Genomic DNA, 27,776 nt, shown 5'->3' on the forward strand with positions numbered 1-27,776 from the left:
ACTGGTTCTCTCATTAAGTTGAATGAAATCTTTGACAGGTGTTCATTTTATTGGACTTCCCTGGTGGCTCAGATAGTAAAAAAAATCTGCCTGCAATGTGGGAGAACTGGATTCTATCCCTGGTCTGGAAGATCCCCTGGAGAAGGGGTAATCCACTCCAGTATTCTTGTCTGGAGAATTCCATGGAGAGAGGAACCTGGTGGGCTACAATCCATGGGGTCACAAAGAATCGGATACAACTGAGCAGCTTTCACTTTCACTTCATTTTATAGTTGCACGAGAATCATACTTTTAACTCTAAAAATTACACTGCAACAGTATCCAGCTCAGGACAGAGTGACCTAACAGAAGAGGTACACATACAATCAGTACATTGTGGTTCTGAGTCACCCACTAATAATATAGTCTTGGATGAGTCATTTAATGGAGCTTCGTAGGTGTCTCACTGGTAAAAGAATCCACCTGCCAATGCAGGAGACATAGGAAAAGTGGGTTTCATCCCTGGGTCAGGTAGATCCCGTGGAGTAGGAAATGGCAACCCACTCCAGTATCCTTGCTTGGAGAATCACGTGGACAGAGGAGCCTGGCGGGCTACAGTCCATGGGGTCACAAAGAGTCAGACATGACTGAGCGCACCCACATACAAACAGAGCAAATAGCAAAGTTCTGGATTAGGTCAGTTTTGTTTTGTTTTTTAAGCAACTGAGCTCATTTCTCCAAATTATGCCTAGAATTCCGATACAAAACTCACAAATGGGTTGATACAGTTCCTTGGACAATTGAAATTTTCATTGTTCTCTGAAAAACACTAGATTATATGTGGCATCTTTGAAGCGCCTCCTGGAAGCCCCACGTTTCCTCAGAGCCCTGAGTCTGTCTAACTTCAAAGGCCTTTCTCAACTCGAAAATTCTGCAAGTGACATGCCACTGTAAGCTCATGAGTAACCTCTGTGACTCCAGCCTCTGACTGACTACAGCCTAAGTGTGTGATACAAAGGCTGCAAGGTGGAAATTACAGCAGTAGTTCCAGGTCTGGCCCTAAGGCATCAAGGCCATCTCTGAGTCGGGACAGCCCTCAGCCATGTACTGCCTCTAATGGGAGAAAAGCAGCCAGAGTCAGAATGACAGAGTCAGAATGACAGAGTATTCAGAACCCACAATGCATCCAGGAGGCCTCTCCCTGCCAAGGCTGCCTGGCCTTCTCTTAGCTCTTTTCTCAGCCAGATGTGAACTCCCTACTGCCTTATTGGAAGAGTTCTGAGAAAAACATAGCCTGCATTATTTTAGGCATCCCTTTTTGAAGTTTTCATGAGAACCAGCATCCAGGGGAGTAATTCTGGACATAAGTACCACGGATTTCCAGTAGGGAGATGAGGGACAAGTTAGAAGAGAGAAGAGGACCAACCAAGGGAGTTGTGCACGCCATCAAATTATTTTTTGAAAACTTTTCCCAGTCTATCCATTTAGCCCTCCATTCATTCTCAAATTAGCATTTCCCATGAATCCTTGACTTGTTGCCACAAAAGAACGCCTTACCAGATGTGAATAAACAATAGCAGGCCCCTCCCAGTGAATGGGCGGTCCCTGACCCCAGAGAATGAGATGAGCTGCCAGGGGTAGTTCCTTAGGAAGTCATGCCTGGGGAGTCATGGTTACCCAGTTCCCCTTACCCATCCTCTGTGTAATGAATCACAGGTTGATTTCATGAGAGCAATGATTCCCCCTTCTCCCCAGAATGCCCCCCACCAAGACCTGCCACCAAGGGCAGGTTCCCTGGAACGCAGTGGCTGAAAGCAACTGACTCATCAGAAGTCCTGCGCCTGACTGTGCTGATTCAGTGAGCTGCTGCTTTGAGGCCACCCCTCCCCTGCAAACATGTGGAAGGAGTTTAGGCCTGTTTCCAGTCATTCATAAGGCCTCTTTTCTTACTCAGTGCCAGAGGGCCAGGTTCAGCCCTTGCTGGAGAATGAGGGACCTTCATTAGAAGTTTGTCCCTGAAATGAATTAACAACTCCCACCACCCATTTCTTCAGACAGCTTAGCTAGAGCAAGGCAACAAGGTCAGGTTGGTCCCATTCCTCCCAGGGTAGTTATAAGTGAACCAACCTCTGTCACACTCTGAGCACAGCAGCTGGCAAAAACAGAAGCACCCTATAGAGGCTGTTGCTGCTATGGTTGCCATTTCTTTATTTTGTGTTGGTGTATAGCTGATTAATAATGTTGTGATAGTTTCAGGTGGATAGCAAAGGAATTCCGTCATACATATGCATGTGTCCATTCTCCCCCAAACTCTCCTCCCATCCAGGCTGCCACATAACACTGAGCAGAGTTCCCTGTGCTATGCAGCAGGTTCTCGTTGGTTATCTATCTGACGCTATTGTTTTTGTTGCTGATGTTTTTATCCTGAGTCCCAAGCAGTAGAAGGCAGGTGATCAAAAATCCAGTCTAGAAGGGATGGTCAAGAAAAGAATGCCAATTAGAAAAGATAGATGAGATGAGCCAAGTATGTTGCCAGGAAAGTAGAAGTAGAAGGCTGTGGTTTGACGCATCAGATCAATTCACAGAACCAGACGAGAGACAAAGAGTGGGAAAAATAGAGGGAAAAAAAGAGGAACAAGGAAGGGAGTTGGAACCAGTGGAAGTTATTAATGCGTCAATGAGGGCTATTTTGGGGATATGTTGTCCAATGAGACAGGATGTCAGCATTCAGGAACAGGCCACCCTCGTGAGCCCTCTGAGAGGGCTCAGTCAAAGGGAGAGGTGTTCAGTGGGAAGAAAGGACAATCCACACTGCAAACACTACAGATGTCTCTCCTACTGTCTGCCAGGGAAGCGTTCCGGCCCTGCCAGTGACCTTTGACTGGTAATTTCCTAAACAGGTTCACGGGGACACTGGGTGACTCAGGAGGTGCCTGACCTTTCATTGCAGCCACCTGGCTGAGTGAGTCACCCAAGAACAAAACATATCCTAACTGCACAGTGCGTGCAACAAGTGGTTTCTCTGGAGCACGCTGTTAAGAAAGTTTACTTTATTTTGGTTCTTTTGTTACCTGTAACAGCAGCTCAGTGAGCCAAGGAAGGGGAAGAAGACAGGAAGGTGGAGTTCAAGGTAACACAGCGCTCTGAACAGAAAGCTCCAGTAAGCATCACCCAAAGCAGTAGGGAGTCCAGATTGCCATACAGGTGCGTGTGTGCATGCTTAGTGGATCAGTCAAGTCCAGCTCTTTGCTATCCCATGGACTGTAGCCCACCAGGCTTCTCTGTCCTTGGGATTTCCCAGGCAAGAGTACTAGAGTGGGTTGCCATTTCCTACTCCAGGGGATCTTTCTGACCCAGGCATCGAACCGGCATCTCCTGCACTGGCAGACAGATTCGCTACCACTGAGCCACCTGGGAAGCCCAACCATACAGAAAGCATCCTGACTTCAGAGAGTTTCCAATTTTTTTTTTTAAAGTGTATCAGAGACAATTAAATATGGTACTTAACATCTGAAGGTATTTGTGTACAATTTGTCTTAACCAATATTAAAATGTGTTATAGGTTGAATTGCATCCTCACAAAAGACATATTGAAGTCCTAATTCCCAGGACCTACGCCTATGACCTTATTTAGAAATAGGGTCTTTGCATATGTAATCAAAATGAGCTCATGAGGGTGGACACTAATCCAATATGACTGATGTCCTTATAAGAAGAAAACATCAGGTGAAGACATAGAGAGAATACCACCCTGTGAAGACAGAGGCAGAGGTTGGAGTGATATAGCTGGAAGACGAGAAACACCAAGCATTGCCAGCTACCACCAAAAGCTAGGAAGATACCAGGAAAGAGTCCATCCCAGTGTCTCAGAGGGAGCATGGCCCTGTTGACATCCTGATTTCGGATTTCTAGCCTCTAGAGAATAAACTTCTGTTGTTTTAAGTCACCCAGTTACAGCAGCCCTAAGAAGCTAACGTAAAATGGGTTTGCATTTCCGTAGCATATATGACATGATTTTGAGGAACACTGACCTGAAATACTTTGCATGATTGAGAAAAGCCAGCCTAGACTGAACATTTTGCAATGGTTAATCCACCTATGGATAACAGAAAAATGGTCACTTGACTTATATACTTTTCTACTAAGATGTATCAATGACATTGCCATTTATTCACCCACTCATTTACCCAACAAAAACTCATTGAGTACCTATCTGTGTCCAGCACTCTGCTAAGCACTGGAGACACGCTGATGAACTAAACAACCGCCCTACTCTTGTGGAGCTTAGAAAATAAAACATGCTCAACAGAAAACCAAAACACACACAAGCTAAAAGTACTCAAATGCATTAAGAAAATAGACTAGGGCTGACTCATGATGATGTGTGGCAAAGGCAGACACAATATTGTACAGCAATTATCCTTCAATTAAAAGTACATAAATTTATTCTTAAAAAAGAAAATAGAGCAGGATAAAGCATCAGTGAGGGGAGGATGTCAAGTGGTCAAGGGACTTCCCTGATGGTCCAGTGGTTAAGAATCCACCTGGCAATGCAGGAGACTCAGGTTCAATTCTTGATCTGGAAATAAAGATCCTACATGCTACAGAACAAACTAAGCCAGGGCACTACAAGGAAAAGTCCCGCATGATGCAACGAGGATTCTGAGTGCTGCAACTCGACCTGATGCAGCTAAATAGATAAATAATTCTTTTTCAAAAGTCAAGAAAGGCCTCTCTGAGTGATATTTCAAAATCATGAAGGAGTGAATCATAGGAAGATCTAGAGGACAAGTACTCCAGAAAAAACCCGCAACAGCTAGATGGACCTCAGCCTCTTTAAGAAACAGTAGGAAGAGAGAGGGAAAAGGAGCTAGGTGGAGAGGTGGCTGGAAATGCAGTCAGGAACCATAATACTGGGAAGCAGTAGCCACGGTATGGAGTGTGGCAGTCATTCTCCATGTGGTGGGAAGCCACTGGTGGAATGTGAGCAGAGATGAGCAGAAAAAGATCATCCTGGCCACTGAAAGGAGGGGAGACAGTAGGGGAGCAAGACCAGAAAGAGACTAGTTAGGAAGCATTACAATAATTCAGGCATCAGGACTTACCTCGTGCTCCAGTGGTTAAGAACCCACCTGCCAATGCTGGGGACACAGGTTCAATCCCTGATGCAGGAAGATCCCACATACCCCAGGACGACTAAGCCCACTGCCACAACTACTGAGCCCATGTGCCTAGAGCCTTTGCTCCGCTACAAGAGAAGCCACCACCGTGAGAAGGCCATGCATCTCGACAAAGAGTAGCCCCCAAGGGCTACAACTAGAGAAAGCCTGCTTGCAGCAGCAAAGACCCAGCACAACCAAAATTAAATAAATAAATAAAAATTTTAAATAGTAATCCAGGCATTAGAGGGCAGGGGATTGGATTTGGATGGTAGTGGTGTTCATGGTGTGGTTAGACCCTAGATGTACTCTGAGGATTTGCTGATCCAATGGTATGAGGGGCAAGACCCAAAAACAGGAAAGATTTTGCCATGAGCAAGTGGATCCCTTTGGACAAAGTTCAAACATGTTGACCACTGGCCATGCCCTTTCACTGACCCTTCTTCAGCCAGTAATCCCCGTCCTTATAAGTGAAGCCAGATCATGTCTGCTTATCATCTCCAACTGGTGTAATTAGGTAGCCATGCGCTGAATACCGCATAAAAAGGACAGAGTCCTGTCTTCCATGTAATTGCCATCTAAAATTAACACCCGACCCCTAGTAAACTAACACCCTGAGGGCAGGAGGAGAAAACAATGAGCATTTTTTGTGTGTGTGGGACAAAGAGAAGATACATGTATTTGTATAGCTGATTCACTTTGCTGTACAGCAGAAACAACATTGTAAAGCAACTAAACCCCAATTTCAAAAACAATGAAGGTTATTATTGTGTAACAGTGGATGTGGTGAGAGAAGCATGCAGACAGCAGGCAGGAGACCTTTAACCACTCCACCGGCTGTGTGACCTCAAGCACATCCCCTAATCTCTCTGGTGCTCTCAGGTCCAGTGACGCTGAGTCTCTGTCACATTCCTGTTCAAGAACTTATCATTGCTCCCTTGTGTTTAACAGGTCTAACCCAACCACATCAGCCAAGCACTGCGACCCTCAACAACTGCTTCCTTTCCCCCCACACTCCCAAATAAGGGCATAATATTTACTTCAAGAGTCGTTACAATTCAATGAGATAACATGAACCATCAATAGTGGATGCTCAGGCACAGACATAGAGAAAAGACTTGTGGACACAGCAGGGAAGCGGGAGGATGAATTGAGAGTAGCATTGATATATACACACTTAGCCGTTGTTGTTGTTCAGTTGTTAAGTCGTGTCCATCTCTTTTGCGATCCCATGGACTGTAGCCCACCAGGCTCCTCTGTACATGGGATTCTCCAGGCAAGAGTACTTGAGCGGGTTGGCATTTCCATCTCCAGGGGATCTCCCCGACCCACACTACCATGTGTAAATTGGATAGCCAGTGGGAAGCCACTGTATGGCACAAAGAGCTCAGCTCAGCACTCCATGATGACCTAAAGGGACGGGATGGGTTGGGAGGGAGGCTCAAGAGGGAAGGAATATATGTATACACATAGCTGATTCACTTCGTCATATAGCAGAAACTAACTCTACAATGTAAAGCAATTATACTCCAATTTTTAAAATAGAAAAAAAAATTAGTGGATGCTCAGTAAATGTTGATTTCCTTCCTCCTTACCTTCATGCCAATCACTTCCTGCACTAGGAATGCCCGTCCCCACACATTCCCCACCCACCTCAGGGGCAGATGAGAGAGGGCCCTTGGTCTCTACAGGATACAGTGAAGAATCACTGGCCGGGAGACAGGAGCCCTCAGGGCTACACTCCTCCAATGCCCCCAAGCTAGCTGTATGATCTTGAGCAAGTCACTTTGCCTCTCAGGACCTCCCTTTCTGCTTCTCCATAAAATAAACAGGACTAAATTAGTGATTTTCACAGTGCAGCCAGCCCTGAACGTGTATCTTCCAGGCAGAAAATATCAGTAGGCTAATACTCTAGGAAGCCTAGCATCCCAGGGCCCAAGATCCCTCTAATTTTATACACATGTCTATTTCTTCCTAATGTCCTAACTAACATTTCATTCAAATGCTGCATTTCAAGTTCTGGAAAATTTTATCAGCACAAGACCCACCTCCTATCTGACTCACTCAATATAGAAAAGAGGCAAGCCTGTACCAAGCTCTGTTTGAGGCCCAGCCAAGCAGTGCCCTTTTGGTGACCTCCTTAGCTTCTCTGGTGGCTCAGCTGGTAAAGAATCTGCCTGCAATGCAGGAGATGTGGGTTCGATCCCTGGGTCGGGAAGATCCCCCAGAGAAGGGAAAGGCTACCCACTCCAGTATTCTAGCCTGGAAAATTCCATGAACTGTATAGTCCATGGGGACACATAGAGTCGGACATGACTGAATGACTTTCACTTCACTTCACTTGGCCTTTGACTGTTCAGTTTCATTACTTTTCTTCCTCCAGCTCATATCTTGTGGTCATATCTGCTATATCTGGTGGCACCAGCCCTTGCCGCCAGCCTGTCTTGGTAGGAAGGCAAATCGGTCCCACCATTTTGAGGACAATTTGGAAAAGCTATAAAAATTTGAATTTAAAATATTCGTGTCCTTTGACTCAGGAATTTTAGTTTAAGAAATTCAGCCTTAGAGACATTTGAACAAAGGTGCATAATAATGAACAAGGATGTCTCCTGCAGCTTTATCTGTAGTAGCAGATAATTGGGGGTGATCCCAATGACTACCAACAGGGACTTGGTTAAGAAAATTCAGATATATCCATATAATAATATGCCTTTGGGCTAGACTGACAGCTCTTGGAATAAACAGTAATAGAAAGCCATAAACTGATATAAAAAGATGCCCATGGTAATATTATTAAGTGACAATGATGCAACTGTGAATGATTCTGCTTGAGAAACAACAATAAAGATAAATAATTATATACAGTGGAAATATACATGGGAAAATATTTCCTTAAAAATTTATTTATGGAAATAAAATTTCCATATACATAGGAAAGAATTCTGGAGTAACTGCCAACAGTGGTTATCTTACACCCATCATTTAAAAGTGGGCATTTAATTTCCAAATACATGGGATGTTTCAAGTATCTTTGATATTAATTTCTCATTTAAATGCTTTCTTCTCTGCAATCACCTTCTGTGTCTCTTTAGTCTTCTAACTTTATTGAAGCTTTCAATAGCTAAGTCAAGGATCTCTCTTGGTAAATGTCACACTGCACTTGAAAATATGTTGGCTATCTTCAAATATCTCGATATTGATCTCTAACATAATTCCACAATAATAAAAGAATGCATGATTTCAATACTTTTAGACCTGAAATGTTTGTACCTGATCTTATGTCTCTGGATATGTTTCAGTGTCTCCTGGTTTCTGGTCTATGGGAACTTGACTAGAATTTGTACCCCACTGTTGTGTGAAAATTTTATAAATCTTTTTTTTAATTTTTAAAATTTATTTATTTTTTAATTGAAGGATAATTGCTTTACAGAATTTTGTGTTTTTCTGTCTGTATAAATCTTAATTATGTTGAATTGGTTCATAGTGCTTTTCAGGTCTACTTCTGTTTATTCATTCTATTAATTTTTGAGAGTTTGATATGAAATTCCAACTAAAAATCTTAATTTATCTACTTAAAAAATAAGTGCAATATACAGTGGAACTATATGTAACCTTGTTCTATTTTCCAAGTCTCCTGTAAATATGTTATCATAATTTCATAATTTAAAAAATAAAAAACTATAATTCAAAAAAAAATTTTTAAGTGGTTATCTTTAAGGACAAGACTACAAGGCACTTATATTTTTTACATTATTCTATATTTGCACTGCTTGACTTTTTTTTTATTTATTTTTTGGTCACGGAGTGAGGTTTGCAGGATCTTAGTTCTCTGACAAGGGATTAAACCTGGACCACCGCCATGAAAGCCCTGAGTCCTAACCACTGGATGGACAGGGAATTCCACTGACTTTTTTCCCCCCACAAAAGGTTGAATTACTTTTATAAGCTAAAAAAAAAAAAAACTATATATATATATATATATATATATATAAAGCTATTTTTACATATCCTCTGTTCTGCCTCAGTCTCTAGATTTGCATTCATTTAAATGCAGGTTCTCCAGAGCATGCCAGGCTCTATACAAACGAGTACCTTCAGCGTCAAAACCTGGTAACCTCTTGGAATCCCAAAGCTCAAGGGGAACTCCAGAAGAAACTCGGTCCAGCCCATTCCCACAGTCCTCAGGAAACTCCTAGGAGAGAGTGTGGTCTGTTCTCAACCTGTAGGAGTCCTAGAAGGAGACACCACCCTCCCCTACTGCTCTGGGGCACGCATCAGTCACTCAGTCGTGTCAGACTCTTTGCAACACCTGCAGTGTAACCTGCCGGGCTCCTCTGCCCTGGGACTTCCCAGCCAAGAATACTGGAATGGGTTGCCATTTCCTACTCCAGGGGATCTTCTTGACCCAGGGATCGAACCAGGGTCTCCTGAGTCTCCGGCATTGACAGGCAGATTCTTTACCATTGAGCCGTTCGGAAAGCCCACTTGACTGTGTGTTGTCCAAACGCATAGAACTGAACACCTACAAAGAACGCACTTCACTGTACATAAATTATACTTCTATAAACTTAACTTTAAAAAAAAAAAAAAAAAGAGTGTTCCTGGTGATACTGTGCATGGAGAGAAAGGCAGATTTTATCAATTCTTTGCTGCAGAGTCTCCCATTTGAAAAACACCAGCAGTTTACTCCCAAGAAGGACAGGCAGCCTCATTCCTCTGCTTCCACTTGCTTTTCCACTCATGACCTCAGCTCCATCAGCCACGATAACCACTCCACTCAGAAAGGGCCAGGGGTCAGGAGTGAAGCAGCAGGCCAGCTCTGTGGGCAGCAGAGGGGGATGGGTCAAACTAAGCGGTCGATCCCGAAGCTGCTCAGTCATTCCCCCAGTTAATTGTCTGTCTGCTGATTCATGAGTTGTGGTTCCTGCAGGCATGCTTCCTGGCTATTCCTGCCAAAAAGGACAGAAGGAGTCTTGGGTCTGGGAGGGAATGATAACCAGAGATCTTGAGCTGGGTGGGTAGTTGCAGAGGAGGAATTTCTACTAGGAAAGTCCAGAGTCATATCCTAACTCCCCCTCCTCACCCTGCCTCCCTGTCTCATTTATGCTGTCCCCAGGAGACCTCTGCCACTCACACTCACAATTTTGAAAGGTGGAAAGGAGAAAGCTGCCCTCCCATGCATATTCTCCCAGAAGACAAGGACAAAGGCAGACACTTCACAGATGATCCCCTGAGTTTCCAGGACCTTCAGAGCAGAGGTCTAAATGGCACAAGAGTGTTGGGGTCCAAGTGCCCAAAGAACTCATGGTCTCGACTGTATTCTAATATCCTCCAGAATGCCCAGAGGGAGTATTTGAGGATCGTCTATGAATGAATGCAGATATTCAAATATTGGATATCTTAAGGTGAGGCATATCTCAAGATGCCTTTCCATAGATACGTATTTTGTACCTATGTACCACTGCACATAGAGGACTGAACAAAGTAGGCGCATCCTTCTTCTCAAATCCTGTGAATGTATTTTACTTTCCTCTTTTCCCAGGGACAGGACTTAAAGTTTTCTTGTGGATAAAGCAAATGTATGGGGTGAGACCCCTCACTCCCCCTTGGGCTCTTCTGTGAGCTCTTGCTGGGTCAGAGCAGCTGAGATATACCAATGCAGAATGGGTTGAAATAAGAAAGAGTCCCTGGAGGAGAGCATAGTAATGCATTTCAGTATTCTTGCCTGGAGAATTCCATGGACAGAGGAGCTTGGCAGCCTATAGTCCATAGGGTCACAAAGAGTCGGACACGATCAAAGCGACTTAGCACATATGCACACCCCTATCACAGAAGCGTGGGTCTCATTCTAGGAACTTGAATTGTATGCATGGATGAAGTACTAACAGTCTAACCTCCAAAACACTGTAGTGACCATGGACAAGAAAAATAATGACAGGAGTGGTTAACATTTATTGAAAACTTATTTTGTGCCTTTATTTCATTTAATTGGTACAATTGTAGAAGTACTAATTCCTCCACTCTATAGAGGAGGAAACAGAGGACCTAAGAGATTAAGTCACTTGCCCAAGGTAAAACAGATAATGAGGAAAAATTAAGAACTACACCCACATCTAGTGGCAGCCTGGATGAGAGGGGAGTTTGGGGGAGAATGGATACATGTATACATTTGAGTCCCTTTGCTGTCCATTTGAAACTATCACAACATTGTTAAGCAGCTATCAGATCAGATCAGTCGCTCAGTCGTGTCCGACTCTTTGCGACCCCATGAATCGCAGCACGCCAGGCCTCATACGCCAATACAAATAAAATGTTTAAAAAAAGAAGAATTAAACCCACATTTGATTGGCTTTAAACCATAGCTGGACCTCCCAAGTGGTACTAATGGTAAAGAACTCACCTGCCAATGTAGGAGGCTCAAGAGATGCAGGTTTGATCCATGGGTCAAGAAGATCCCCTGGAGGAGGGCATGGCAACCCACTCCAGTATTCTTACCTGGAGAATTCCACAGACAGAGGAGTCTGACGGGCTACAGTCCATAGAGTCGCAAAGAGTCAGACATGACTGAAGTGACTTAGCACGCACACATTCAAACCACAGCTGTCCCTTTCCCCAGCCAAAAATCCCCCTGCTATGTCTCTCCAGGCTCTGACAGTTCCTTTCAGCTGGAGAGTTTTAGATTATAAATTGAGGAGGAGAAATCAGCACCTCAGCTCAGAGCTAATCAAATTAGAAAACAAACCGTTATTCAGTAGGTCTTAGGTTAGAATAAAGGCCCATATTTGGGGAAGCCACAAAACCCAATATTTCTTGAGTGAAGTTAAAAAGATCATCTTTGCACATGAATTTCAAAACTCAAATCTACCACCAAACCACCTCTCTTCTCCCCTTACCAGACTCTCCCACCCTGGGACAGCCTTTCTGTGACATCCCCATCTAGTCTGTGTCCCTTCGACACTGTGTTCCAACAGAGCTCTCCTACTTTCATCCTGTATCTGCCTCCCAGGGATCTGATGATCCCTGCAACCCAGTCATAAACACTGGAGTAAGGAGGGTGTGAAATATAACCGAAAATTTAATTTATTTATTTGGCTGCACTGGGTCTTACTTGAGGCATGCAGGATCTTTAGTGGCGGCAAGTGAATTCTTAATTGCAGCATGTGGGATCTAGTTCCCCGACCAGGGATCAAACCTGTGCCCCTTGCAATGGGAACCCAAAGTCAGCCACTGGACCACCAGGGAAGTCCCGAGCCCATACTCTTAAATATGACTCTACCCTGCCTCTCAATGGTTCTCTGGGGTTAGCTAGCTCAGCATAGCCCATCACCACTCTGGAATCACTCCAATCACAATGATGAACCTGTGAACAGATCCCCAAGAGAATAATTAATGTAAACTTAGGTATGTCAGCGCAGTAGAATCCTATACAGATCATTACAACTGTGTAAACCAGATCAACAAAAAGTATACTAGAAGCAAGGGGTGGAGAGAGAGACAGCAAAATAACAAATGCACTCTTCATCTTCACCAGCTGAGCCAAGCACCATGCTAGACTCTATCTCATATTATCTTACTTCTGAAACTGTAAAAATACATAATGATTAGATTCAGAAATCATTCAGAAATTCAGAAAACTGTAGACGTGAAAAGAAAGCAAAAAATGTTTTAAGTTCACGGAAGCAGGCATTGCTGCAGGAGAACGCCGAGTTGCCTCCAGACTTCTCCATTCAGACAGCATCTGAACCAAGGCTCTAACCTCTCCCAGGGTGGAATGCTGGAGATTCATAATTCTGGGCCATAGTCATCAGGCCACTCACTGCAGGCTAAAGATATCACTTGACTTGTTTGAGCATCTACTACATGGGAAGCTTCTGCAGCAATAACTTAAACAGACCCCTATGTATTATCTGTAACTCCTTCATCAAGTTGTGGATCATAAATTGTGGTGATGATCTCATAAGTCTATACTTATCTCAAAATTCAAGTCATATACATTAAATATATACAGCTTTTAAAATGTGGATCCTACCTCAATAAAGTGTTGTTTTTTTTAAGATACTGTTGCCCTATCCTGGACAATCTGTTATACATACAGGAGTCTTAAAGGAAGTCATCCAGTATTTCCTGACGGATTTAGCAATAAATCTTAACCTTCTGTAGGATCTAAATTGTCTTACCATGAAAATGTGAAATTGAAAGTCACTCAGTCCTGTCCGATTCTTTGCGACCTCATGGACTATACAGTCCATGGAATTCTCCAGGCCAGAATACTGGAGTGGGTAGTCTCTCCCTTCTCCAGGGGACCTTCCCAACCCAGGGATGGAAACCAGGTCTCCCACATTGCAGACAGATTCTTTACCAGCTGAGCCACAAGGGAAGCCCAAGAAAATTGGGAGTGGGTAGCCTGTCCATTCTCTAGCATATCTTCCTGACCCAGGAATCAAACCAGGGTCTCCTGCATTGCAGATGGATTCTTTACCAACCGAGCTATCAGAGAAGCCCAAAGCTGGCTTGGTAGTACTGAATTCTTTTAGCTTTTGCTTGTCTGTAAAGCTTTTGATTTTCCATTGAATCTGAATGACAGCCTTGCTGGTAGAATATTCTTGTTTGCAGATTTTCCCCTTTCATCACTTGAAACATATTGTGCCACTTCCTTCTGGTCTGCAGAGTTTCTGCTGAAAAATTAGCTGGTAACCCTACGGCTGGGAGGTACTACTCTTTGCACTAGAAGTAGGTATATGCACACTTGTGCGTCCTCTGCAGAGAAACGCCGCAGTGGACCAAGAGACCGAGTTCTCCCTGGGAGGTTCACCCGGGTACCAGAAAGACCACGGGCAGCAACCTGGGCTGTGCCCCTCCTAGCACCAATGAGGTCGAATGCCAACTGCCCTGGCAGCTGATAGTGCGTGTGCGGCAGCAAGAGAGACAAAGCCAGGGAGCCAAGCCAGCTCCGGGGACCCCTGGCGTGGCTGTTGGCCCACAGTGGAGAGTGTTCGGATGCTGGGTTTGTCCCGGAAGCGGAGGCTACTGCCCCCACCCTAGGACACTGTAGGAGGTAGTGCTCTCGTCCTCCTCCTAATCGCTCCCGCGGGGAGCCTCCAAGTAAAAACTAAACACACAAAAACTTGGGATAAAGTGTACACAAAGAGAAGGAGAAATGACGAGTAACCGGTAAGTCTGCGCGCACACGCTCTCATTTGAGAAGGGACAACCGCATCCCTCTGCAAACGCGGGGGACCAGCACCGGGAAGCTCGCCCGGGCTCCGGAAGCCACTCTGCCTACGCACGGCCGGGACCACCTGCGAGGCGCGCAGCCGGGACTGAACTCCGGGCTCAGAGATGCGCCCACCGCGCCGCTCACGTGGAGATCGCCCGGGACAGCCGCCTAACTCGGCTTAAGAGTTAGTTGGGTGTCCCGGTGGACCAGCCCCTAGGTAGTGGCTCGCCCTGGCCGCAGTGGAGCCCGGAAGGTCCCCAGCTCCCAGCTCCGACGGCTCCAGCCTGGCCCCGCGCACTCTGAGCGCAGGGGCGCAGGACCCACCCGACCGACTTCCCCGCTCAACGTCTGCTCTATACACTCGGCCGCGGCAGGACGCGCGGCGCGGCTCACCCGAGACCTGGGTCCCCACCGCGCGGGAGCCCCACTCACCTCCGACGCCGACGCCCGCCAGCGCCCCCACCACCAGCACCGCTGCCCAGAGCCGCCGCGCTCGCATCTCGTCTGCCCGCCGCCGCGCTCTGTCTCGGCAGCGTCCTCCCACCCCACAGCGAGCGGCGGCGCCCGCGGCCGCTTTTCCCGGGGCCGGAGGGGAGGGGACGCGGTGGGTGGGACGCAACGGGGCGGGCCGTGAACTGGCGCTCCCTCCCCTCCGGCCCTTCTGCGGACCCTCCACGGCAGGGCGGGAAGTGGGAAACCGCCGCTCCTCTCTGCCGCTGCGGCTCAGCCCGCGAGGATCGCCTTGCGGGTACGCAAGGCAAGATTGGGACCCCAGGGAGGTCGAGGGCGCATCCTCCGGAGACATCCTGGCCCCAGGGTCCGCATCGGGCACTTGGTATGCTTAGAAAAGCCAGGAGCCTGTGGTCTCTCTCTTCGGAGACACTCAAACGGCTTTTCTTTCTCTAGAGTTCCTCGGGCACCTGCCCTCTGTACCTTGACTTTTGGTCATTGATACGTTCATTCATTTAATTGACAAACCTGCTGAACGCCTACTCTGTGCCAGGCACCGGTTTAGTCCTTTATTATTCACTAATATTTATCTTGGGTTAGTTTGGTTTTCCAGTAAACAGTAAACCTCTTGAAGACAAGAGCGCATCGCAAGCTTGTGTAAGCACTTAATGCCCATAAAAGACCTTTCTCTGCAAATAGGTGCTTCCACGGAGTAAGCACAGTATCTGATAAACCTTTCAAGACAGTCTGCACTGCACTCAAACTCACAGGCTTTGGAGCTTTATCTTATTCTCTTCAAAGGCCTCCTGCCTCCCTGGATTCCTACTTATGGGTCTCTGGGTCCTCCACAAACTAGAAACTTCAGGAAGCTCAAAGGGGACAATGCTGGGACTGTGAGCAGGAGGCCACCACAGATAGGGGCTGGTGCAGGCTGCCTCAGTAGGAAGCTCTAAGGATAATTCAAAACAAGGCCTGAGAACTTCTCTGGTGGTCCAGTGGTTAGGAATCCACTTGCCAATGCAGGGGCTTCCCTGGTGGTTCAACTGATACAGAATCTGCCTGCAAAGTGGGAGACCTGAGTTCAAACCCTGGATTGGGAAGATCCCCTGGAGAAGGGAAACGCTACCCACTCCGGTATTCTTGCCTGGAGAATTCCATGGACCGTATAGCCCCCATTCCATGGACACGAATGAGTGTCAGACACGACTGAGTGACTTTCACTTTCACTTGCCATTGCAAGGGACCTGGGTTCGTTCTCTGGTTCTCTGGTCCAGGAACCAAGTTCCCACATGCAGCTAAGCCGGTACCCGGCAATGACTGAGCCCTGGAGCCCTAGAGCGTTGGTTCTGCAACAGGAGAAGCCACCTCAATGAGAAGCCCACACAATGCAACTAGAGAGTAGCCCCCTCGTGCAAAAACTGCAACTTGGGATAACCCATACTATGATAGCCATACTCAGCAACAAAGAGCTGTGACCCAGAGCAGCCCAAAAATTTTTTAAAACGAAGAAAAGAAAAAGCCCCGAGGCATCAGGCAGGATTTGGAGTCTCTCCAGCTATTGGGCTCCTCCAAAGCCTTCCAGGCTATCCTTGGGCTTCCCTAAGCCCTCTCCTGAGACGCACAAGATACCTGGAAATACCCTGCCTCAGGTCTCCAGCCTCACCTCCCATCCTAGCTCAAAAAGATATGTAACGTTCCCAAACACTCCTAGCCTTTCTGTCTGACTGATCTTACTTCCTTTTTCCACTTGGAAAATTCCACTTATCTTACAGAACATCTCAGATGTCACCTCTTCCATATAACCATGTCTGATCCCCCCTCTTCCTTCTGCCCCACCCTCAGCAGAGATAGGCATTTCCTCCTCAGACTTCTCAAACACTAGGAAAAAGAAGAGCACACATCAGTAGAAGTGTCATTAGTAATTTGCAAGGGGGCAGGGGAGGAGCCACCCACAAAGGGTCGCTGGGCTTCCTGACCTGAGCTCCATACACTTTTCCTAAATGCTGGAAGGCCTCTAGGTCAGAAGCCACTTTAACAGTGTTGCCATTGCCCTGGATCAAAATCCAGATCACACAGGTTTCATCTTCGCCTAGATGTTTCCTTATTTGCTTCATTCTCATGTATAAACTGTTAGGTAGGTAGAATAGGGAAAAGGAGTCCAAAATGGCGGTGGCTAAAAGACAAGGAAGGTCAAAGGAAGGTCTGAGGACCAGAGTGAAGACCTCAGGCAGAACAAACAGAACAAACAGCACTCCTGGCTAAGCCCAATTTGCATAGGGCAGGCCCAGGTGGAGGAAAAAAACATATAAAAGGAAGAGCCAAAGTGCTTTCTCACAGACTCTCTCTCCCACGTGCGTGCGCTCTCTCTCTCTCTCTCTCTCTCTCTCTCTCTCTCCTGCTATTTTCTAAATAAAATAGAGCTGTAACACTGATTTGCCTAAGAGCTGTAGCACGGTTTAGGAGCGAGGACCTTTTACCTTAACCGGAGGTCTTCTGGAACCTGAGACTGGGCTGCGTGAGCTTCCTGCTGAGTTCGTTTTTTGTTGTCCCGGTTTCCAGCACGATGGGCCTTCCCCTGCGCTGGGTTTCTTCGCCTTCCGCTTCTAGCGCGGGAGCGTCGCTGAGCTGGGCTCCTGCTGTGCTTGGCCTCTTCCACGCAGAGGTTGTTTCAGCCAGGTTAAATCACGGCACCATATATGTCACGCGAGTGTATGTTCCTCGGTTCTTTGTCTCGTCACAACAAAGATTTGGGGCAACGGACATTAAAGCCCTCGGCGCGTCACAGCTCTCAGGTCTTGGACAAACCGTGCTACAGCTCTTAGGCAAATCAGTGTTACAGCTCTATTTTATTTAGAAGATAGCAGGAGAGTGAGAGAGACAGAGAAAGAAAAGAGCGCACGCCCGTGGGAGAGAGAGTCCGTGAGAAAACACTTTGGCTCCTCCTTTTATATGTTTTTTCCTCCACCTGGGCCTGCCCTATGCAAATTGGGCTTAGCCAGGAGTGCTGTTTGTTCTGTATGTTCTGCCTGAAGTCTTCACTCTGGTCCTCGGACCTTCCTTTGACCTTCCTTATCTTTTAGCCACCGCCATTTTGGACTCCTTTTCCCTATTCTACCTACCTAACAAAACCATCTCCCATTCACCTAGGTGTCTCCCCAGCCTAACTCTGCTGGTACCAACCACTCGGGGTGGGCACCGGTCCAGCAAATATACTGTCTAAGTTTTCAATCCCTTCAGCCTGAAGAACTATCCATAGCAGACTTTAAAGGCAACAAATATGCTCAGTGGTAAAGAATCTACCTGTAAACGCAGGAGACTCAAGAGACCCAGTTTCGATTCCTGGGTCGGGAGGATCCCCGGAAAAAGAAAATGGCTACCACTCCAGTATTCTTGCCAGAAATCCCATGGACAGAGGAGGCCTGGTAGGCTACAGTGTATGGCGTTGCAAAGAGTTGGACATGACTTTGTCACTGAAAAGCAAAATGCTCAACTTTCATTTGTTCCATTCTCATTTTTAATGATATTTCTTACATAGAGATTTTTAGGTTAATAGGGTTATTTTTTCTTTCAGTACTTTGTAGATGTTGTCCCACTGTTTTCTGGCTCCACTGTTTCTGATGAGAAGCCAGCCATCGTTTATTTTATTTATTTATTTTTCTGGCTTCAGCATGAGGTGTGTGGAATTTTAGTTCGCCAGATCAGATCAGTCGCTCAGTCGTGTCTGACTCTCTGTGACCCCATGAATCCCAGCATGCCAGGAATCCATGTCCATCACAAACTTCCAGAGTTCACTCAGACTCACATCCATCTAGTCAGTGATGCCATCCAGCCATCTCATCCTCTGGCGTCCCCTTCTCCTCCTGCCCCCAATCCCTCCCAGCATCAGAGTCTTTTCCAATGAGTCAACTCTTCGCATGAGGTGGCCAAAGTACTGGAGTTTCAGCTTCAGCATCATTCCTTCCAAAGAAATCCCAGGGCTGATCTCCTTCAGAATGGACTGGTTGAATCTCCTTGCAGTCCAAGGGACTCTCAAGAGTCTTCTCCAACACCACAGTTCAAAAGCATCAATTCTTCAGCGCTCAGCCTTCTTCACAGTCCAACTCTCACATCCATACATGACCACAGGAAAAACCATAGCCTTGACTAGACAGACCTTTGTTGGCAAAGTAATGTCTCTGCTTTTGAATATGCTATCTAGGTTGGTCATAACTTTCCTTCCAAGGAGTAAGTGTCTTTTAATTTCATGGCTGCAGTCACCATCTGCAGTGATTTTGGAGCCCAGAAAAATAAAGTCTGACACTGTTTCCCCATCTATTTCCCATGAAGTGATAGGACCGGATGCCATCATCTACATTTTCTGAATGTTGAGCTTTAAGCCCACTTTTTCAATCTCCACTTTCACTTTCATCAAGAGGCTTTTGAGTTCCTCTTCACTTTCTGCCATAAGGGTGGTGTCATCTGCATATCTGAGGTTATTGATATTTCTCCCGGCCATCTTGATGCCAGCTTGTGTTTCTTCCAGTCCAGCGTTTCTCATGAGGTACTCTGCGTATAAGTTAAATGAACAGGGTGACAATATACAGCCTTGACGTACTCCTTTTCCTATTTGGAACCAGTCTGTTGTTCCATGTCCAGTTCTAACTGTTGCTTCCTGACCTGCATACAGATTTCTCAAGAGGCAGATCAGGTGGTCTGGTATTCCCATCTCTTTCATAATTTTCCACAGTTTATTGTGATCCACACAGTCAAAGAACAAAAGATTCCGAAATGCAGTACTTGGATGCAATCTCAAAAACGACAGAATGATCTCTGTTCGTTTCCAAGGCAAACCATTCAATATCACAGTAATCCAAGTCTATGCCCCAACCAGTAACGCTGAAGAAGCTGAAGTTGAACGGTTCTATGAAGACCTACAAGACCTTTTAGACTAACACCCAAAAAAGATGTCCTTTTCATTATAGGGGACTGGAATGCAAATGTAGGAAGTCAAGAAACACCTGGAGTAACAGGCAAATTTGGCCTTGGAATACGGAATGAAGCAGGGCAAACACTAATAGAGTTTTGCCAAGAAAATGCACTGGTCATAACAAACACCCTCTTCCAACAACACAAGAGAAGACTCCATACATGGACATCACCAGATGGTCAACACCGAAATCAGATTGATTATATTCTTTGCAGCCAAAGATGGAGAAGCTCTATACAGTCAGCAAATACAAGACCAGGAGCTGACTGTGGCTCAGACCATGAACTCCTTATTGCCAAATTCAGACTTAATTGAAGAAAGTAGGGAAAACCACTAGACCATTCAGGTATGACCTAAATCAAATCCCTTATGATTATACGGTGGAAGTGAGAAATAGATTTAAGGGCCTAGATCTGATAGATAGAGTGCCTGATGAACTATGGACGGAGGTTTGTGACATTGTACAGGAGACGGGGATCAAGACCGTCCCCATGGAAAAGAAATGCAAAAAAGCAAAATGGCTGTCTGGGAGGCCTTACAAATAGCTGTGAAAAGAAGAGAAGTGAAAAGCAAAGGAGAAAAGGAAAGATATAAACATCTGAATGCAGAGTTCCAAAGAATAGCAAGGAGAGATAAGAAAGCCTTCTTCAGCGATCAATGCAAAGAAATAGAGGAAAACAACAGAATGGGAAAGACTAGGGATCTCTTCAAGAAAATCAGCGATACCAAAGGAATATTTCATGCAAAGATGGGCTTGATAAAGGACAAAAATGGTAGGGACCTAACAGAAGCAGAAGATATTAAGAAGAGATGGCAAGAATACACAGAAGAACTGTACAAAAAAGATCTTCACGACCCAGATAATCACAATGGTGTGATCACTGACCTAAAGCCAGACATCCTGGAATGTGAAGTCAAGTGGGCCTTAGAAAGCATCACTACGAACAAAGCTACTGGAGGTGATGGAATTCCAGTTGAGCTATTCCAAATCCTGAAAGATGATGCTGTGAAAGTGCTTCACTCAATATGCCAGCAAATCTGGAAAACTCAGCAGTGGCCACAGGACTGGGAAAGGTCAGTTTTCATTCCAATCCCAAAGAAAGGCAATGCCAAAGAATGCTCAAACTACCACACAATTGCACTCATCTCACACGCTAGTAAAGTAATGCTCAAAATTCTCCAAGCCAGGCTTCAGCAATATGTGAACCGTGAACTTCCTGATGTTCAAGCTGGTTTTAGAAAAGGCAGAGGAACCAGAGATCAAATTGCCAACATCCGCTGGATTATGGAAAAAGCAAGAGAGTTCCAGAAAAACATCTATTTCTGCTTTAGTTCCCCAACCAGGGATCAAACCAGGGCCCTCATCAGTGAAAGCCCATAGTCTTAACCACTAGACTACCAAGGAATTCCCATCTTTTATATTCTTGTTTCCTTGTCTTTTCCCTCTGGGTTTTTTTTTTTTTAATCATTTACATTTACAGAAGAGTTTCAAAATATTCAGTTCCCTTTTAATCTTCACTCAGTTTCTCCTGCTGTCAGCATTTTGTATTACCATATTGTAATTATTGAACACAGGAAGCTCAGTTCAGTTCAGTTCAGTCGCTCAGTCGTGTCAGACTCTTTGTGACCCCATGAGTCACAGCACGCCAGGCCTCCCTGTCCATCACCATCTCCCAGAGTTCACTCAAACTCATGGCCATAGAGTCGGTGATGCCATCCAGCCATCTCATCCTCTGTCGTCCCCTTCTCCTTCTGCCCCCAATCCCTCCAAGCATCAGGGTCTTTTCCAATGAGTCAACTCTTCACATGAGGTGGCCAAAGTATCGGAGTTTCAGCTTTAGCATCAGTCCTTCCAATGAACACCCAGGACCGATCTCCTTTAGGATGGACTGGTTGGATCTCTTTGCAGTCCAAGGGACTCTCAAGAGTCTCCTCTAACACAACAGTTCAAAAGCATCAATTCTTCGGCGCTCAGCTTTCTTCACAGTCCAACTCTCACATCCATACATGAACTCCTTATTGCCAAATTCACACTTAAATTGAAGAAAGTGGGGAAAACCACTAGACCATTCAGGTATGACCTAAATCAAATCCCTTATGATTATACAGTGGAAGTGAGAAATAGATTTAAGGGACTAGATCTGATAGACAGAGTACCTGATGAACCTTGGATGGAGGTTTGTGACATTGTACAGGAGACGGGGATCAAGACCGTCCCCATGGAAAAGAAGTGCAAAAAAAGCAAAATGGCTGTCTGAGGAGGCCTTACAAATAGCTGTGAAAGGAAGAGAAGTGAAAAGCAAAGGAGAAAAAGAAAGATATAAGCAAATGAATGCAGAGTTCTAAGAATAGCAAGGAGAGAGAAAAAAGCCTTCCTCAGCAATCAATGCAAATAGAAGAAAACAACAGAATGGGAAAGACTAGAGATCTCTTCAAGAAAATTAGAGATAGCAAGGGAACATTTCATGCAAAGATGGGCTCAATAAAGGACAGAAATGGTATGGACCTAACAGAAGCAGAAGATATTAAGAAGAGGTGGCAAGAATACACAGAAGAACTGTACAGGAAGCTCAGTATGATACTATTAACTAATCTAGACACAATATTTGAATTTTGCCAATATTCCACTAATGTCCTTTTTCTAAGATCCAATCCAGGATCCCATATTGTATTGTTACCATGTTTCCTTAGTCTCCTTCAGTCTATGACCTTTTCTCAGTCTTTCTTTTCTTTCATCACCTTGACATTTTTGTGTCAATTATTAGGCCAGTTATGGTGTAGTATTCTTGCCTGGGGTATCGCTTGGACAGAGGAGCCTGGTGGGCTACAGTCCACGGGGTCACGAGGAATTGGGCATGACTTCTACATGCCCAACATGTAGAAGTCCTACATGGTGTAGGACGGCCCTCACTTTGGGTTTGTCTGGTGTTTTCTCATGAGTGTATTGAAGCTTCTAAGCAAGAATATCACAAAAAGTATGTGCTTTGTCATTACCTTATACCAGGCGGTGTGTGTGTATGCATGTGTGTGGGGGAGGCAGGTGTTCAGTCATTAAGTTGTGTTTGACATAACAATGAATCTTATTGCTTACGATGTTAACTTTGATCACATGGTGAAGGTGATGTCTGCCAGGTTTCTTCACTATAAAATAACGATTTTGCTCTTTGTAAGTAATCAATATTTTCTGGGAAGAATCTTCAATTTTATGCAAATATCCTGTTTCTCTTCCTACTTTCACCCACTAATTTCAGCATCCATCAATAGTTCTTGATTGCAATTAATTAGTTACTGTGATATTTGGTTAATAGTGATTTTTTTATTTCCATCTTTCCTTCTATAGCTGTTAATTAGTATTCCACAGTAAGGAAGACCTGCTCTCTTCTCTCTCATTTTTAAAATTCAGTGTGAATTTGTGGGTATTTATTTTATTCTATGAATTATAACACAAAACTATCATAACTTATTTTGTTGCCCAGATTGTCTCAGATTTGTTTCTAGCTGCTTTTAAGTTAACTCTTTATCAGTTTTTTTAGGAGTTTGATTATAAGATGAATAGGTGCTTTTCTTCTTTACCAACGAGATTGGTGGACTCCTGAATGGTTTTTGTTGCTGTTACATTCAGTCACTAAGTTATGTCTGACTCTTTGTGACCTCATGGGCTGCAGCGTGCCAGGCTTCCCTGTCCCTCACTCTCTCTCAGAATTTGCCCAAGTTCACGTACATTGAATTGGTAATGCTATCCAACCATCTCATCCTCTGCCACCCTCTTCTCCTTATGTAGAAAGAGAAAAAAAGAGATATCATTTAGCTGTGTCTGACTCTTTGTGACCCCATGGACTGTAGCCTATCAGGCTCCTCCGCCCATGGGATTTTCCAGGCAAGAGTACTGGGTTGGGTTGCCATTTCCTTCTTCAGGGGATCTTCCTGACCTAGGGATCAAACCCAGGTCTCCCACATTGCAGGCAGATGCTTTACCGTCTAAGCTACAAGGGAAGACATTGTAAGTGGTTTATTTTTCACCAAATATAGGAACTCCTTAGCAATTATGTCTTCCGATATTTTTTCTGCCCATTCTGTCTCCTTACCTTCTGAAACTCCAATTACACGTTTTCTTGTTGTTTGCTCACTAAGTTGAGTCTGACTCTTTTGCAACCCTATGGACTGTAACCCGCCAGGTTCCTCTGTCCATGAGATTTCCCAGGCAAGAAGACTGGAGTGGGTTGCCATTTCCTTCCCCAGGGGATCATCCTGACCCAGAGATCAAACTTGCACCTCCTGCATCGTAGGCAGATTCTTTACCTCTGAGCCACCAGAGAAGCCCACACATATTTTAGATATCATCTAAAATAAACTATCCTACAGGTCACTGAGACTCCAGGTTTTTTAAATCACTTTGTTGTTTGCTTTTTGATTAAATAGTAATCTCTGTTTAAGTTTCCCAACCCTTTCTTTTCCAGTCTCTATTATGCTGTTAAGCCCATTATGTTTTAAGTTCTAGAATTTTCCCATGCTTCTCTTTCACAGTTTCACTTTCTCTGCAGAGATTCCCCATATCTTCAATAATTATGTCTATATTTTCCTTTATGTCCTTAAACATGATTATAACCAGTATTCTAAAATTCCAGTCTGCTAATTCTAGCTCATCTCAGGAACTGTATACCTTTATTGCTTTTAAAAAAAATGGTGGGTCCCAAGTTCCTGCTTCTTCACATGTATAGTAATATTAGATTATATATGAACATTGTGACTTGTTCATTTCAGAGTTTATGTTGTCTTCCCTCGAGGAGAACTGAGTTTAGTTCTATTAGACAAATTATTGGCAGGTTATCTTGACAGGATGGTTTTATTCTTTTTCAGGGAGAGCTGGTCATTTCAAATTCTATCCTTAATCTTAGAGAGCGTGTTCGTGTGTATGTGTCTGTAGAACATGGTCCTTACTCCTAAGGTGTGGACGTTCTGTATCATCTAAGCTGTATCACCAAGTTGTTTAGTGAGATCTTTTCATTCTGACTGGGCTAAAACTCCATCTCTAAGCCATGGGCCACCTCTAGTGTTCTCTTCAGCTCTCTGCTGCTCTCCACTAAGCCTTATAGAGTCTCACTATGTGCTCGCGCAGCTCAGCCTTTGTCCAAAGACCATAGAGATCACCCATGCGGACTTCTGTGGGCACCCCTCTGTTCAGCTTCCCCCTCTCTAAAAGCCATAAATTACAGCTTCCTCAGAGGCCCTGAACTCTAATCTATGCTTTTTCACCTCAGTGAGACCAGCATGCCCTTATTAGGCTCCACCTTCTCCCACTGCATTCCAGAAAGCTCCCCCAGGCCAAAAAGCTCGGCAAATGTAGAACTCCCACCTCATGTGTTTCCCTTCCCACAAGAATTATAACTCTGCTAGCCATAGTCAACATCTAAAGCAGTTTCTCAAATATTGTGCCTGAATAGATTCTTGTCTATTGTGGGAGAGTGAGTTCCATAGCAGTCACTTTGTCATAGTCAGGAGCAGAAGTTCCGTGATTATTTTCCATCTCTGCCTCTCCCACCATCACCTCTCTCTGGTAGACAGTGAGAGCCTTGAACACAGGGACAGTAGCTTTTTATCTTTATATTACTCAGTAGACCCTCAATAAATAAAGTAATTTCTTCCTACTTTTTACCTTCTTAGCAGCCCTTGATGGTTAATGTTAAAAAAATTGTTAATCAAGCAGTGATGTTGGGGGATCTGAGTGTCTATTCGTGATTTTCCCAAGTGCCATATTCCACAATGGATCGGACCATGGAGGGATATCCAATGCATGGCAGGGAGATCTTTCCCAAGATCCACTTAAGATGCAGGAGTCACGTTATCTGGTTCCCTGATTGACCTTGGCCAGGCTGACACCAAGATAGGGACCCTTTCCCTGTGCTCCTGTCAATAGTCAGCCCCCTGGGGAAGCCCCACTCCATCCAGTCGCTCATTGTCACCACTCTAAATTGGAGGAAACACTTCTGTGGCCATTTCCTGAATCTCTTTCCTCGAGGTCATGTTTATTTCCCCTTTGTACTTAGAGTCAGAAGGTCCCTGGGTTCACATTTTTGCCCCACCTCTTGCCGATTAAGTGATCTAAAAACAGTCCAAATCCTCTCTATACTCATTTTTCTTTCGTTCTTTTTTCTTTTTTTGGCCTTCCTTCTCAGCTTGTGGGATCTGAGTTCCCTGATGAGGGATCAAACCCACGCCCAGATGGACCAAAGCCCAAGAAGCACTGAGTCCTAACCACTGGACCGCCAGGGAATTCCCTATACTCATTTTTCTTATCTGTAAAAAATAACTGTTCCCAGCCCTTTTCCGTACTTCCACTCCCAACACCCACACATGTTAATGAGGTTCTAGAAATCAGGGCTATGAAAGCCTTTAGAATCTGAAAAACACAGAAAAGTATGTTCTTATTGTTGTTATTATTTGCTGAGATATTGTAGGTATATTCAATGCAAATTCATTCCTCTGAGGACTTCCCTGGTGGTCCAGTGGCTAAGACTCTGTGCTCCCAAAGCCGTGGCCCTGGGTTCGATCCCTGGTCACGGAACTAGATCCCGCATGCCACAACTAAGGGTTTGCATGCTGCAACAAAGATCCCACAGCAGTCAAATAAATAAATAATTTTTTTTTAATTTGTTTCTGTGGTTAGGGAGTCTTCAGTGTGCAGTAAGTGTATTGGTTCACAATATTCTCCTCCTACACATTTGGCAGAGGCTCTTCTGTCCATTGAGAGAGAGGGATGACAGAGCAGTTCCTTTGGCTTAAAGGAAATGAGTTTTCAGAGTTCACACTGACTTAAAGATGGTAGAACTTGGAATTTCTGGGCTCTAGGGAGCTGTATGAGAAAGTACCTCTAGATTTTTATTAAAGTTGTGAAGGGATGAGCTCAGCCTTGGCATTTCACATTCATTCACAAGCATGTATTAGGCGCCTGCTGTGTGCCAGCATACTGAGGATGCTGCAGTGAAGAGCACTGCCCTGCCCTCCCAAAGCTTGAGCCCCACTGGGCCTAAGACAGTCAAGTTCTGTCTTGGCTTGCATTCTCACATAAGCCAGACCTTTCTCTGCTGAAAAGAACAAGAGCCCAGGGACTTTCGATCTCAACTCATCATACAAAGTACCACCTGGCCAAGCCTGGGTTCAAGCTCTGTGAACAAGAAGGCATCATATGACTGCTCACACCCCATCTCAGACCAATCCAGATACTTACTCCATCCAACCCCCAAGTCAGGGCGATGCCTCATTCCAGTAACAGAGCCGCTGCTTGACTTCTGGTCCCAAATTCCTGTTCAGGTATCTTTCTGTTCTCAGTCACCCTCCCTGGGGCCCTGCTTCAGTGAATCCAAACTTGCAACTGGGCTCCAGACTTTTTTTTTCCAGCCATGCCATGTGGCTTGTGGGATCTTAGTTCCCCAACAAGAGATTGAACCCAGGCCACTGCAGTCAAAGTGCCAAGTCCTAACCCAGAGTTTGCTCAAGTTCCTATGCATTGAGTCGGTGATGCTACCTAGCCATCTCATCCTCAACCAACGTGAGCTATTTCTTCCTCTTAGGATCAATTCATCTATGCTGAATTCTCCAAATTTTCTCTGCAAGTCAAGATACCCACTGCTTCATTGTTGCTGCTTGTCACTAGCCTCCTGGGCTCTAGTTGAGGTGAGCTGATTACTTGAGGCAGAGGGATGTTACAGGCTATGGGGAAGGTCCTTGCTGGTCAAACTGACCATCCCCTGATGTAGCTCCTGGGTCAGGTCCCTGTCCCTATTCCAACACCTGGAAGATCTTTAGCATAATCAGTGTTGCTGGGACAAGTCTCAGATTTTCCCAAGTTCATGGACCACTCTTCTTGCCAACACCCAAAGCATCAGGGCTATTCTGAAGCCAGGGACATTGTTTCTTCACCACAAGTCCTTGGATGAGTTTCAAAAGATCTGTGAACCCCCTCTGATAGCCAAAAGTTTGTGTAGTCTACAGAAATAGTCCTTCAGTT

The 27,776-nt window shown here is 45.1% G+C and overlaps 1 protein-coding gene across 2 annotated transcripts in view; it reads right to left on the reverse strand.

Moving 5' to 3' along the window:
• Positions 1-15,207, reverse strand: part of ITGB3 (integrin subunit beta 3) — a 60,459-nt gene extending 45,252 nt beyond the window's left edge. The window contains exon 1 of one of the 2 annotated variants that reach the window (XM_006060699.4): positions 14,788-15,207. In XM_006060699.4, the coding sequence (XP_006060761.4) occupies positions 14,788-15,160 (373 nt within the window). In that variant the 5' untranslated portion in view covers positions 15,161-15,207. Of the gene's footprint in view, positions 1-4,010; positions 4,042-14,787 lie in introns of those variants that run through there. The other variant, XM_044938847.2, reaches the window with a different exon arrangement.
• Between the last annotated feature and the right edge of the window lie 12,569 nt (positions 15,208-27,776).

The sequence above is a fragment of the Bubalus bubalis genome, chromosome 3, assembly GCF_019923935.1.
Source record: "Bubalus bubalis isolate 160015118507 breed Murrah chromosome 3, NDDB_SH_1, whole genome shotgun sequence".
Lineage (NCBI taxonomy): Eukaryota > Metazoa > Chordata > Mammalia > Artiodactyla > Bovidae > Bubalus > Bubalus bubalis.